The sequence below is a fragment of the Myotis myotis genome, unplaced genomic scaffold (assembly GCF_014108235.1).
Source record: "Myotis myotis isolate mMyoMyo1 unplaced genomic scaffold, mMyoMyo1.p scaffold_m19_p_2, whole genome shotgun sequence".
Classification (NCBI taxonomy): Eukaryota; Metazoa; Chordata; class Mammalia; order Chiroptera; family Vespertilionidae; genus Myotis; species Myotis myotis.
Window position 1 is genome coordinate 66,154,115 of NW_023416324.1, and position 15,642 is coordinate 66,169,756.

The 15,642-nt window shown below is 35.7% G+C and overlaps 1 protein-coding gene across 1 annotated transcript in view; it reads right to left on the reverse strand.

Moving 5' to 3' along the window:
- Positions 1–854: 854 nt before the first annotated feature.
- Positions 855–15,642, reverse strand: part of KYAT3 (kynurenine aminotransferase 3) — a 63,827-nt gene continuing 49,039 nt past the window's right edge. Inside the window, exons 10-14 of the mRNA XM_036351600.1 lie at positions 15,488–15,577; positions 11,600–11,786; positions 7,099–7,175; positions 6,755–6,841; positions 855–1,170 (exon numbers count right to left, since the gene is read on the reverse strand). Of these exons, the coding sequence (XP_036207493.1) occupies positions 1,108–1,170; positions 6,755–6,841; positions 7,099–7,175; positions 11,600–11,786; positions 15,488–15,577 (504 nt within the window). The 3' untranslated portion in view covers positions 855–1,107. The remainder of the gene's footprint in view (positions 1,171–6,754; positions 6,842–7,098; positions 7,176–11,599; positions 11,787–15,487; positions 15,578–15,642) is intronic.

Consider the following 15,642-nt stretch of genomic DNA (forward strand, 5'->3'; position numbering starts at 1 on the left):
CTCTCAGCAGCCCAAGTGATGGGTGTTTAAATCTAAGCTGGGTGACGAAGCGGGTAAAATAAGGGGACTGATAAGAACAAAATATCTGTAGAGCATTCTATGGACAGCAGCAGTGATTCTCAAACTTTAATAGACATAAGAATCACCTGGAAAGGGCCAGATTTTGAAATTATTATTCAGTAGGTCTGAAGACTAGAATATATTTTCAACAAGGATTCTAGTTGATTATGATGTAAGAGGGCCATGGATAATTTTTTGTGAAATAGTAGACTTGAAATTATATTGAGTTTAAAGAAGTGATATTTTGAGAGGAGGAGAAGAGAGGTAGATAAATAAAAGGAAAATATAGGTGTAACCATTAGGTGGTTACAATGTGAGATAACTAATTTATTATTTCAAAGGTATAACAGCCTGGAGTGATAAAAGGATCGGGGTGTGGCAAAGGGAGTGGGTGACTGAAGTGGAGGTGAACATCACCAGAGATGAGAAGGTCAAAGTACCAAAAGCCTAGTTAATCCATGTGGACCTTGAAGCCATCTCAGATTATAGCAGTACTTGGGATAGAGGCAAAACTGTGAGCACAGTTCAAAGTCAGTGAAGGGGAAAGAACTACCGGTGGGTAGATCAAGCAAAAGTATGAAGTCGAGGAGGGTGTAACTGGTTAAGAGTTTTTACATGGTGATGAAGAAGTAAAATTGGCTAACAAGGGTTGAATGTTTGTTTGCTAGGCTCTACATACTTCAATCCATTTCATCTTCACACACAACTCATAAACTTCATATAACGTAGGTGCTATTTTTATTCCCCTTTGATCAGAAACTGAAGCACACAGAGGTTAAGCATAAACCAGCATCTCACATTTCTTACCCACAATGCTTTATTGACTCTCATAAAAGGCTAGTGGAAGGTGTTTTAATACATTTCAATTTTAAAAAAATCAGATCTCCTGAATATTGTTAGGGATTAACTTGCTGGGAAAAAAACAATTGAAATATTTCTCTAAATTTTATTTGTATTGAAATATTTGTTTTTGCAATATCCAGTGAGTGGCAGTACTAATAACAATTCTAGGTCATCTAATAGAAATAGGAAAGCAGTTTGCAGTTATCAAGACTTCTGCCTACTCCATGCCTTGATGATTTCTTCAGCAGCATCTAGTGTACTGTCTTTCTGTAAATAAATAAAATATTTGTCATTACATATAAAAATAAATTCAAGATGAAGTGAATATTTAAACATGAAAAATGTACCAAAGTTATTTAAAATTTTTTTTTTAATTTTTATTGATTTCAGAGAGGAAAGGAGAGGGAGAGAGAGATAGAAACATCAATGATGAGAGAGAATTATTGATCGGCTGCGTCCTGCACCCCCTAAAAGGGATCGAGCCCGCAGTCCAAGGGCCAATGCTCTATCCACTGAGCCAAACCAGCTAGGGCCCAAAGTCAGTTTATCAGGAAGAGTTATGCAGTGATTTGGGAACCAAGTGCTCCTCAACTGCAGGTAACCTGAATGGGTCCAGCTGAGCTCCAGCCTGTCCATAGCCTCCACAGCAATGACAGAGCCCCAGAGAATTCATTCCCAGCAAATCAAGTCACTGGAAGCCTTGCCTATTTTAAGACATAACCCCAGCAGAAGCATGAACAAAGTCTGGAAAATGATGTCTACAGTGTCTTCCCTCACGTTGGTAGCCGAAGACACAGGCCCCAAGCTCTTCAAGAAGCCCAGTAGCAAATCATAAAAACCAATTATTATGATGCTATGTCCCATTGCTCTCTAGCTGGAAAGAGGAATGAACCTCACAAGAATTCAATAGCAGAGGAATTAGAGAAGTGTGATGCCTATCACTACCTCATACTGTTTTAGTATGCTGGCTGCCAATTCTGGGCATTTCATTGCTGCTATACTGACACCAAAGAAATCTATAACTTTTTTTTTAGATTAAAAAAATTAAAGAAAATTTTCAATTACAGTTTACATTAAATATTATTTTTTTATTAATTTCAGGTGTACAGCACAGTGGTTGGACTATCATATACTTTACAAAATGTTCCCCCCAATATTTCCAGTACCCACCTGGCATCATACATAGTTATTACAATATTATTGATTGCATTCTCTATGCTGTACTTCACATCCCCATGACTATTTGTAACTACCAATCTGTACTTCTCAATCCCTTCATCTTTTCATCCAGTCCCCCAACCACACTTCCCTCTGGCAACCATCAGTCTATTCTCAGTATCTATGAATCTGTTTCTGCTTTGTTCATTTATAGTATTGTTCTTCAGCTTCCACAAATAAGTGAAATCATATAGTATTTATTTGTCTTTCTCTGACTGACTTATTTCACTTAGTGTAATACCCTCTAGGTTCATTATAGTATGGATATCTGATCTCAGTAAAGAGAATTTTCAAAATACAAATGCAAAGGCAGACCTCCTAAAGAAAAAAACAATGAAATTAACATACAAATACAGAAGTAAGACAAAGAGTACACATTATATTCCCACTCTCAATCTATCTATGAAAGTGTCTTACGGAACTTTTTAGTTGTTTTGGTTGTTCCTAAACTAATAAATAAAATTTCATTGCTGCTTTAATTTTCATTTCTCTTACTAAGAGTAAGGTGGTACATTCTTTCATATACTTGACAGCTACTAAGGATTTTACCCATAATCACTGTAAAGTGCTGCTTTTTGGCTTATTCTGCCCCAAATGCAATCTGCTTATTTATTATTAATTAATAAATTTATTTATTTATTGGATTTCCATTTTCTTTTTAAATTTTTTAAGTTAATTAATATATTTTTATTTCCATTTTCTTGGCATGTTTTGCCATCCTTTCATTTTTAGTTTTTCTAACAGGTTGACTTTCCCTAGGGACTTGTCTGTATTGCTCCACTATCTTCCAATATAGAATGTTGATGTGAAGGAGGTGAGTCCACACTGATCCTCATATCCTGACCCCATGCAGGCCTTGAGCTTTTTGTCTAGGTGTCAAAGAATCACTTCTTTATCTTTAAAGTCCAATATATTAAACAAGGTATAGCTCAGTGTTAATCATTCTGTGACAACTTTTCCTGAGATAAGGTATTCCTTTTCAATTTTAGATTGTTTGCTTTTTGAAATGGAAAGTATTCTCAAAATAAAGCTATAAAATACTTTCCTGGTTCCATTTGTTCTGCTTCCCTCCCACCCCCAGTGACTAGATATTTTATTTGTCTATACTTTTTCTAATATTTTAAAATTCTTTGTTCTTTTCCACTTCTTTTTGCTCAGTCTTCTCAATTCTTAATGTACTTACAGAAGTACTTAGTGTTTTCTGTGCTGTTTGTATTACCAGTACAATTACCGATAGCTTTATTTTTTTCCTTTAAATTTTTTAGCTGGCTCTGACAGCTACCATTTCATTTTCTTATATTATCTTACTCTATCTTCCCCGAACTTAGTCTCTGCTTTCATCTTGTTTTATAGGGTTTGAATTTGAAATACTACAATTTTTATTTGCTGTATGGAAACATTTTTTTCTGTGAATATTTTGTCTGACACTTGTTTTTAACTTGTATCTTTCTCTTTTTTCCCCTTACAGTATCTTTTTATAGCTTCATAGCTGGCTCCTTTTTTTTTTTGCTCACTTTTGATCGAGTTCTGTTTGTAAGTTCCCACTGCCATTACACCTACTGGTCCTAGTGTTCTGGGTAATGAGCTTGCTGCCTGCTGGCTTTGTCTGGATTGGAAGATGTTTTTGCAGATTTGGAGAAGGGAGGAGCCAGGACAGCACTAGGAGACAGCAGAAATTCTTCCAGACTCACAGTAAATTTTAATATGATTGATGTAGAGTTCTTTTAGATTTTACTTCTTCCTAACTAATCTACCTCCAATTTAATATATCTCCTCCACAATGTCTCAGCACACTTTTGCAAAGTGAACAGGGTGAATGAGTAAATCTATAGCCCAATCAGAACCTTTTCTTCACCCTGCCTCACACAGGTTCCAGATGACATGACTATGTTTCTGCCCTGCCTCTGCCCTGAGGCCACATGGATCTGGAGAAGCTCTCACTGCCGGTGCACTTACTGTGCCTATTGTTCTGAATAATGAGTAAGCTACCTGATGGCTCTGTCTGTAACTTGAAGATGTAGAAGCAGGAGCCTTTCTAGGTGTCTTCTCTGTACCATTATCTTCACTGTTCTTGGCAACTCTTTATCATTTACTAGGGAATTTGTTTTGCATTCTATTAGTTGTTATTTTTAAATCTCACTAGAGGACGAGAGAGAGAGAGAGAGAGAGAGAGAGAGAGAGAGAGAGAGAGAGAGAGAGAGAGAGAGAAAGAAATACTGAAGAGAGAGAGACACATTGATTGGTTGCCTTCCATACACTCCCAGACTGGGGTTCAAACCCTCAACGCAGGTATGTGCCCTGCCTGGGAACCAAACTGGCAATCTTTCAGCGCATGGGATATGATGCTCTACCAACTGAGCCACTCCATCCAGGATCCTAGTTGTTATTTTATTTTTAAAATAATTTTCATGGAGAGAACAATTTTAAAACTGGAAGTCTAATGTTATTTTTTCCCTCTGTTAGTTCTATTCAAATGATACACATCTAGAGCAGTGGTCCCCAATCTGGGGCACATGCCCCACAGGGGGACAATTTGATTATTAAGGGGGACAATTTGAGAATGAGTTATTAACAGTGATTTTTTTTTGCATTTCTTATGGTTCTAGGGGCCTCATATACAGTATATAAATATATATTGTGACATATTTATACATTTCAGTTCTTTATTATATGTTTTGAAACTTTATTTGCTATTGGCCAATAGTTAATGGCCTTTTAGGCTTTCTCCAAGTGAAGTTTACTTTTTGAATAATAAGAATTATATGTCACGGGGGCATCAGAATTTTAGAGATGCTTAGGTGGGGCACGGCCAAAAATAGGCTGGGAACCAGTGCTCTAGAGATTTCTAGATCCACTGTAAGATGAGAGTATTAATGGCCTTCCTCTTCACCACACTTTAGTCAATTAAATTTGATATTGTTAGGTTGTTAACATTCATATTCTACTATGGGGAGTCTTCCATAGTCCATAGGTTGCCTCTAAAAGTTGAAAACAATGTTTATCTCAACCTGACTCGGTTTACAGATGAATGTGTTGGTGTAGAGAGTTCCTTAATACCAGTATGACTGTTTTCAGTAGCAATCACATCTTAAAAACAGCAATATTACATTCTGATTTGTTTTTCACAGATCTGATGATAAATTCTTTCAGCTTTCATTTATCAGCGACGTATATATAATTTTCTGTTTTAATGGACATTTTCCTAGATATAGAATTCTGGGCTGATCTATTTTTTTATGCCAGCATTTTGAAGATGTCATTCCATTGTAACCTGGTCTTCGTTGTTTCTATCAGTGGTTCTCAACCTTCCTAATGCCGCGACCCTTTAATACAGTTCCTCATGTTGTGGTGACCCCCAACCATAAAATTATTTTCTTTGCTATCACAAAAACAATTTGTAATTATCTATGTGTTTTCCGATGGTCTTAGGCAACCCCTGTGAAAGGGTCGTTCGACCCCCAAAGGGGTCACGACCCACAGGTTGAGAACCGCTGTAAGTAGTTAGCTAACACTCATATCTGCTCCTGTGCCTGTGAAGTTTAGTTTTTCTCTGGCTGCTTTCAACATCTTTTTTTTTAAAAAATATATTTTATTGGTTTTTTACAGAGAGGAAGGGAGAGGGATAGAGAGTTAGAAACATCCATGAGAGAGAAACATCGATCAGCTGCCTCCTGCACACCCCCTACTGGGGATGTGCCCGCAACCAAGGTACATGTCCTTGACCGGAATTGAACCTGGGACTCTTCAGTCCACAGGCCGACGCTCTAGCCACTGAGCCAAACTGGTCAGGGCTGCTTTCAAAATCTTATCATTACCTTTGGCTTTTAGCAGCTTGATCATGGTGTGTCTAGGCATAGGGTTGTTGTCTTTTTGGTATATCCTGTGTGGGTCACTGAACTTTTAGATCTATAGGTTGCTTTACACCAAATCTGGAAACATTTCTGCCATTATTTCTTAAAAGATTTTTTCTGTTACATTTTCTCTTCTTTTTTTGGTACTCCAATTACATGCAAATTGTCACTTGATACTGCATCACAAATGTGAGGCTCTGTTCATTTTTCAAAAGTAATTTTCTTCTCTGTTCTTCAGATTGAATAATTCCTATCGATCTGTATTCAAGTGGACCTTTTATTTCCTGTCATCCTCAATGTTTTATGTTTAATGCCATATACATTTTATCAGATATCACCCTTTAGTTCTTGAATTTACACTTGATTAATAATTTTAATCTGTCCACTCATTATGACCATATTTTCCTTTACATACTTATAAAATCTGCTTACTTATAATATTTACTTTAAAGTCCTTGTCTGCTAATTTCTCCATCTGGGTCACCTTGAGATATGTTTCTACTGACTGCTTTATTTCCTTTATTAAGGGTCATCATTTTTTGTGTCTTCACATGTCTAGTAATTTTTGATTGCATGCTAGCCATTGTAATGTTATATGGTAAGATGTCTGATTATGTTTAAACTTCACACTTATTCTGGTACACAGTTAATTTCACGGCAGCGAGATAAAATTTAAAAATTGCTTATAAGCACATCATGTCTAGAAAGAGAAAAAAATGGTGATCAATACATAAAAAGGAAAGACATTATAAGTGTGTTTTTTAGTAGAACAGAAAACTTACTTTAATAAAGCAAAATCGCACAAACTTCTCAAACTGTAACTTGGTCTCTTTGTTACAGAATGCTGAAACTGGGATGGCTGAGAGTTTCTAAAAAATAAATTGGAAGGTAAAATAAGAAAACTACTTACATTTCACATATTAATCCTACACATTAGAAAAAATTGATACTTCTAAGTATTCATAACAATTTCAAAAAAAAAAGATTAAAAAATCCTCCAAATAGGCACTGGTAGACTATCATGTAACAAAATTACAGTTAACATTGTTCAAAGCATGTCAGCAGGTTTCCTTCATAAATTAACCATAAAATACAACACAATATTGCAAAGGCCAATAACTTTTACCTTATTTTTAGTCATCCATTTCACAAATTTATAGTCATAAGGTTCATTGCTGTTCTTCATATCAGAGAGGTCTGCATCTAAAACAATGAAAATTAGATAATCTATATATTACACCTGAGGCAATATGTATTTAATTTGTCTGTTAAATTCAAATTTTTCTTATGAGATATTCACAAAATCTGCTGAAGTCTCATACTGCACATGGTGGGGTGGAAAGCGAGATGTCACAGATTAGCTTTACCGATACTCTAAGGCAGTACTCAAATATGCATCTGATTGATTATATTTGTGCACACACCCCTTAGCCTTGGAAGAGAGTAGGAAGGGAAAGGAAAGAAGTGTTGCCTTTCCGCCTAGGAATAATATAAGGGTTTGTGATGATTATTAAGGAAATGGCATCTAAATTTATAGAGTATTCATCATAACACTTATACCTCCAAGAAGTCATCGGCAAAGGTAAAGCGCCTGTATTGCAATCTATCATTATCCCCAAATCCTAGGTCAGTGTCTAGCATATAAGTAATAAAAAGCATATTTGTTGAATGAGTAGACTAATATTACTCATTATTTGTAAAGGGAAAGTATCTGTGTAGATCTTCCAAGTGATATCCTTTATTGTTTATCTCTTTTTCCATATATTATGCTTTTAAAAAAAATGTTAAATTTGGGAAAAAATATGTATTCCTATTCTTATGTCTTGCTCCAATCTTGCTTCAAGGTCTGGGCTAGATATTTCTCTGGCATTCAACTTCAGCAATTCATATTTCATATTGTTTCAATTTCGTTGATTTGTACTCTTAGATCATTTTGAATAGCAGAAAGCTATTTTGATGATTACTGTAATCATTAAAATTTTACAATTTATTGTTCAAAACAGATTGAGACAGTTTCCTTCCCCCCAACCCCCCCATTGAATACTACCGGGTCTCTTTACTTCATGGTGTAAAAACCTTGACATTGAAGAAAGTTTCACCTATATTTTTTAAAAAATCTTAATATGTTTTTACTTAATGATTTTTATTTCTAATCTCCCCTGTGCTTTCAAGAACATAACAATCCCATATAATAATGCTAATGATATACTACCACATATTGAGCATTTACTATTTGCTAATAAGCATGTTAGGTAATTCTCTCACTTATTTGTCTTACAATTATAAGAGGTAGCTATAATCTTCACTTTATAGATGAGGAAATTAAATTACTATTTCAAGTATTTCACATTATATATATGTGTATGTAGTTAATTCATGTTTGGCTCTAACAAAAATGATCACTTCGAAAAGTTAGGGTCTAACTACAAATTATGTGAAAACTCCATGTGACATGTACACAATAGTAGTGTATTCAAAGGTGACCCAGAGAAAGGAGTGATTGATTACCTATAGCAATAGAAGGAAGTAAAGGAGGATATTAACTAACTGCATTTGATACTAGCTGTACTACTTATTCTAGCAAAGCTTAGAAAAGAGGAATTCATTGCTGTGGTGCTTAAAAGGAAAGAAGGCAATAAATATAATTCTAAATATTTTATAGTTACAAGAAAGCTAGAATCTACTTCTTTTGAATACTTAAGTCAGAATTCTTCAAATAAACTAAAACTATTTACTAAAGGTACAAGTTTGAACCATATTATAAAAGCATTTGGGTATTTAAGTAACCTATGAAAATCAAAATTGGTTTTTGTATTCCCACTATCTCTTCCATAATTTTGGACCATACTAGCCCACTAAAACAACTGTAATAATCTTCTATTTGTCGTCTTATCTTCTAATCAAATGTTTTCATTTTTAGTTCTAGGATGAAGGTCACTGGTTGAGAGAGCTGCTTAGTATGGCAGAAAAAAAAAAAGTTCCCTGGTGAGGGCATGGATCTCTGGGTTCAGAGCCTAGCTCTGCTACTTATTAGTTGATTAACTTCAGTAAATTTCTTGATTCTCTATTTCATCTTTCTCACCTATCAATAAGGATGTAATAGCACCGATCTCATTGGACTTTAGTGAGAATATGACATTTGTAAAGCTCTTAGGATAATACCTACTATATCATAAATGCTCAAAAATATTAACCAGTTAGCCATTGCTATGAATTTTAAAGGGAAGTCATTACTACGTTCATGTACTTTATGGTTTATTTTTATTTTCAAGCTACCATCAAATGAGTGTTGTTGTTTGCTTTAGTCTTTAGTATATGGTGGGACTGCCTCTAGTACGTGGGAGAATTTTTACATTCAAATTAATCTGAGCAAAGATGAAAGAGTAAAATAAAAGGAACTTGTCCTCATATATAGAAGAGTCTTAGAGACATTACATTTCCCCTACAGGTGAAGGAGGACAATGAAAAAGAAAGTTTTCTTTTTTTCCATCATTACAAAAAGTTTTCTAACCAAAATCCTTTCTATTCTTATTACAACCAGACTAGTTCAAGATCTAAGACTTAAACTAGTATTTTATGCAGGACTGATTGACTAAAGATAGAATGGGAAACTGTTTAAGAGTTTAATGCAATAATCCAAGCGAAAGTTGCATCATTGTCCTTTTGATGTTTAATGTCACAATGTGATAAATTCTTTTTAGGATTTACTATCTCAAAAAGTTTGGTTTCAGGAAAGAATTATTTTCATCTAAAAAGTTGTTGGGCTTCTTTTTATTCAACACTTAGGTAACTAATTCCATTTGCTGCTACAAAGTTTGATCTTGAGTTAATAATGCTAATTACAATCCTAAATAAACCTAGGTGACTGAAATATTTACTTCTTCCCCCTCCTACGTACCAATGATTTTATTTTATATTATAAGTAAACACACACATTACTGTATGAAAGACTTTTTCTTTCTTTAAAAAGGTGATTTTCTTTTTTCAGATTTAGACCTTAATTTGGATTTGAGTAAGTGCGAGCCACAGTGCTCTGCTCATGTAAAGGGCTTAATATAAATGGGTCAAGTGAATTTGTTGCTGGGTTTAAGGCAAAACCAGCAATGCTAAGCATAAATGTAAAGCACATTCCTTCTAGAATCCAAATGCTCCAAGTATTGAAATACATGCTTGAGTATATCTAACATCTTACAATGCCTTTTAGGAACCAGGCACTAGAATTATGTCTATGTGCACTGTGAGTGGCCAGAGGAAGTTACAACAGGTAGTAGTTGTTCATGAATCCAGGGTTGTTTTTATAGTTGCCAAACCCAGATCACTCAGCAATAATAATGTCAACTTTTATGCCAGGCATTGGTCTTAGTGCTTTCTATGCAGAATCTTAGGAAATCTTCCTTCCCATAACCCTACGAGGAAGGAATCACTTTTATTCCCCTTTTCATGGATGAGGAAGTTGAAGCGTAGATACAGTAATAACATACTCAACTGCCATGGCCAGCACTTGGCATAGCTAGAATTCAAAGTCAGGTCTGTTGACCTCTTAGGTTAGATAGTATATGAAATACTTTTAATCTGACTTAGTTCACATTCTTTTGGAGAGCAGATAAAAGTATAAATTCTTTTAAATAAAGTAATTCATGTTGAATATTTTGTGGCTTTCCAATTTAAAGCAAAAATACAATTAATGAAAACTGTGCTATTTCTTTTTATCATTTCATGAAATGAGTTGCACATTTAGACCAAATATAAGAAAAGTGATTGCAAAACCTCAGAGTATAGGAGCTTAAGAGCCTGGCAAATTTATAAAATTTTGTATATACAAAAGGTTTTCAAGTTCAGTGGCATATAGCTTCATTGTGATAGAACCTTAAAACATTTAAAACTATTTAAAATGGTTATAATTTTTGTCTGAATAAATTATGCTTTATAAAATTTATTATTAACATTATAGTTTTTTTGAAGAAAAATTAGTTATATATGAAATGTTATCATGCTTCTAACTTTCTATTTGTATGGTATGTCAGAATTACATACAACAGCTTCAGGTGACGCTTTTGGAAACAGAATTATTGGGAATCTAGCTGTGTGACTTCAGACAAGTTATTTAAAACTTTCTAAGTCTTCGTGTCTTTAAACATGGAGCTGGATGCTTCTTCAAAAGCATGTTGGAAAGTGCCAGGCATGTAGTAGACCCTCAATTAATATTATTTTCCTTCTTTACTTCATTTCAGTACGTTCTAAAGTGGCAAATAATCCCGATGGCATTGACAGTTTAGAAATCTTATTTTTCTCAAGTGAAAAGGGAAACTAAAATTTTACTCAAAGGAACACAGGTTACATATATGATTTCAGTGTTTTAAGTTACACACCAGAACAAGATGACAGCAAATTCTATGTTTAAGAGAAGACTTACAACAACTGGCTCCATAATTATGTAAACACAGTCACATGTAAGGTCAAGGACCTAAAAGTTCAGATGACTGTAGAAAACACTGACATTGTGAAAGTCATTTTTTTCAAAGAAAAAAATGCTGATATGACTTCGATACCAATCTCTTCTCCATAATTCTGATATAACTTCACACATAAGTTCCTATATATTTGAAATTATGAAAACCTTTACAAACCTAGCAAAGACACGTCAGCAATGATGAAGTAGCCTCCGTCAGGAACTACAGGTTTTAGGCCAACACTTTCAAGTAAATGTGCCATCCGATCTCTTTTTACTTCCAACTCTTTTGGCAAAGAATTAAAGTAACACTCTGGGTCATCCATGCGCTTCATGTCAGTCCAAAAAGCTTGAGCCAAGGCTTCCTGTATGTTAAGATTGAAACATGTGAAAAGGAAATATGGTAACGTTATTTATTACTGAGTTTAATAAATAAAGACCGAGTAATAATATTATTGGCAAAAAGTCATTCAGGGAATTACAGCTGAATTCCTGTGAGCCTATGTTAAACTCTACAGATTAATGGAGGAATCAGTTACACGTAAATGATTAAATCTAATATGAGGAACTGAGAATAAGCCATGAAATTCCAAATTGAAAGAGATATTATGCAAAGATGACATACTTGGAAATGAAAAGACATTATGTTATTTTCTGTTGAGGTGAGCTGTAGAATGACTTGTTAGACCCAAGTCTAAAAGATGACTGGAGAAATGACGAACTAGCCAGCCTTTCCCCATTACCCTGGAGGACGGAGTGGAAATGAAAGCTGACCCACTGTGCCATTCCTCAGAGGTATGCAAGTCCCTGTCCTAATCATGCGTATCCCAACAAAGTGGTCTAAGGCCACAGGGGTTAGAAACAAGTTTCTGGGGCATGTGAGTGGCTTCCCTACCTTTCTTCAGGAAAGTCAGACACAGGGTGAAAGTGGGCCCAGAGAAAAGCCAAGGCCGTTAGGCAGGTGTCTGAGAGGCAGTACGTCAGGAACAGGCACACACGTCTGACTCAGGGCATGCATAAAGAACATGGGCCTATCCACGCAGGAGGGCCAAAGCGTGGTAGGCAGGTGTGAACTGGGACAACTTAGAAATATTGGTTCTCAGAGCCAACCAGGAGATCCAAGCAACTAAGCAAGAACTTGAGATAGTTAAGAGATAGAAGGGCAGAGCAAAGTGGCCAAATTTTAAGGAAATTAATCACAAGACTTATCAAGAACTAAAGGATACATTCAATTACTCAGTAAACTACCTGCGTTATGTTAAAATTGGCATTGTGATGAATGCTGGGGCTAGAATGATAAACAAGATAAACATGGTCCTTGCCTTTATGAAGCTTCCAGTTAGTATGTATTGGTGAGGGCAGGGAGAGAGATGAGACAGAAACGATTGATTACAGGGTGTGATTTGTTCTTCCAGAAGAACTGAGAGAAGTCTAGTGTCATTGAGGGTAGGTAGCAAGATAGATAACATGGCAAGAGATGGTAGAGAGACAAGGTTAAATCACAGAGAAGACTGCATGCCAAAAGAATTCAGCAAGAAACAAAAAATAATAATAATAATTCCCCAGTACTAAAAAATAAAAAACCTGGATAAATAAGGATAGGTTGCTTCAGCCTAGAAATCTGTGGTTCTGCTAGAAACTTGGGCCAGTTTCCAAACATGTTTGTCTGAAGGCATGGGAAAAAAACAGGCCACTTCGCTGAAATGGAGAATAAGATGGTTCTGAAAAAGGTATTCTGTATTCCTAGCTGAATCTACCTTTTCCTTAGCAACTTATTCATTCCCCTATAGCAGGATGATTGCCCTAGAAAATTCAAAGCTAAAGAGACATAAACATCTCTCCTAATTAGAATTATACTGTATGCCTCTCTCTCATAACCCACTTATGATCCATCGGCGTCTACCTTCAAAATACATTCAGAACCCAACGCCTTTTCACCACTTCTACCGTCCCCATCTTGGTTCAGTCCACTGCTGTCTCTCTTTTCGATCACTTCAACCGTCTTCTCACTCAGCTAAGAGTCCCTCTGATAACGCAAGTTAGATCATGTCACTCGTGTGGCTTCCTACCTCACTCAGTCTTTACAGAGACAAACGTGCCCCTACTTGATCTGGCTCCCAGCGACCTCTCTGATTTATCTCCTCCTACTCTTACCCCTTAATCATCCTATCTCAGCCTCTATGCTTTTCACGGATATAAACATGACAACCAGGCTGCCTGACCCCAGGGCCTTTGCACTTGTTCTTTCAGTTTGGAGGGTTCTTCTTCTCTACGTAACCATGTGACTGCTTATTCTCCTTCAGTCTGTAGCTCAAATTTCCCCTTCTCAGCGAGGCTTTCAAAGATCACTTAAGATCATATATTCTCCCCCTTAGCACTTTTATGTCTTCCCTGTTCACTACTTGATTTTTCTCCATGGCATCTATCAATATCTGACATATTATATTATTAAAATTTTTATTTATTATCTGTGTCTCCCCATTAGACAGTAAGGTCCACAAGGGCAGAGATTTTTAGCTGCTGCATCTCTAATACTCAATAAATATTTGTTGAATAAGAGAATGGATTTATTTTCAGAGGATAAAATGAGTTTAATACTATATAACAAAAGCAAATGTCAGAATTAGCCTTTATCATGGTCTTACTTTAGAGTCACTGGAAAAAAATTGTAAAATATATATTTTTTCTTATTCATAGGCATTTATGACAGGAAGCAAAAAAGTAAGTTTACTATAGTCAACATATTTTATTCTTTGGCCTTTTAACTGCCTTCCAGAAAAATAATTTTTTTTTCAGTGTTCTGATTATTCCCAGGATGATGGCACGTGGATCCCTGTTTTATAAATATCTTTTAAAAATAGAAACAACATAGAAAAAAGATATACATTAAAAATTCCTTCACCCATCCCTGTCTCTATCTATTAATTTCATCCCTACAAATAGCCAGTTTTATTAGTTGTATCATGGGTCCTTCCAGAGATCCTTCAAACATACAAGCAAACAGCTTCCCCCTTTCTTATACAAAATGTAGCATAAATATACACTGCTGGGTATCTTGCCTTTTTACTTTACATTATATTCTGGAAATTTCTCCATATCAGTAATTATAGCGCTTCCTCACTATTTCCCTTTCTTTACTTTAAATTTTTAAACAGCCATGATGTTAGACAGAATAATAGCCCCCAAAGCTGTCCATGTCTTAAAACCCAAAACCTGTACATAAAATGAACTTTGCAAATATGACTTAAGGGTCTTGAGATGGAGAGATTATTTTGGATTATCTGTGTCTAATGTAATGGCAAGGATCCTTAAAAGGGAGGGAAGGTGGCAGGAGGATATGTGCTGACAAAAGCAGAGGTTGGAGTGATGTGATCATGCACCAAGCATGTGAGCAGCCCCTGAAAGCTGGGAAAGACAAGGAACGGACTCTTCCTTTGAGACTCCAGGAGGGACGCAGCAATGCCCACATTGTGCGTTCAGCCCTGTAAGACCCATTTCCACTGCTGACCTCTAGAACTCTAAGTTGAAAAAAAAATTGTGTTGTTTTAAGTTACTAAGTTTGTGTTAATTTGTTACAGAGAAATAGGACACAAATACCATCATATCATATTTAAATGTTTAGCTAGATCATGATTTACTTAAACCAACTGCCTGTTGATGGATAAAGACTATCCCTTATCTTTTGCAATAAATGGCTGTGTGCAGACAGAACTTATGTGCACAGGAATAGTTATAGAGTAAATTCCCAGAAGGGAGATGCTGCTTCATCAGGCATGCGCTTCTATAGTTCAGCTTGGTGTTGTCACTTGTCCTCCAGAGGCAGAAGTACTTTGTAATCCCACCAGCAAAGAAGGAGTGTTCAAAGTTAAAGCTTGAGGTACTAAAAAACAACAAACTATTCTTAATAGCAATGACTGTGTGTCTGCTCCTAAATTCCCAAATTATACCCGAAGCCCTGCTCAAAGAGGACATGAAAAAAATAACTAAGGCCATTCAAACACACAACATTAACATAACACCTTCACTAAAAGGCCACGACTCAACCCCAAGTTACCATAACACCTACCTGTAGAGGAGTTGCACAGGTATAGAGGCTGTTTTGTTGAACTGTCTGTAAATGTTTTATTAAATGGTAAGGACCAATGGACCAGCCAAGCTGGAAAAGGAACAGATAAAAGCAAATTTCAAAAACTGAATCTAATCGTAGTATCAAATCTAATA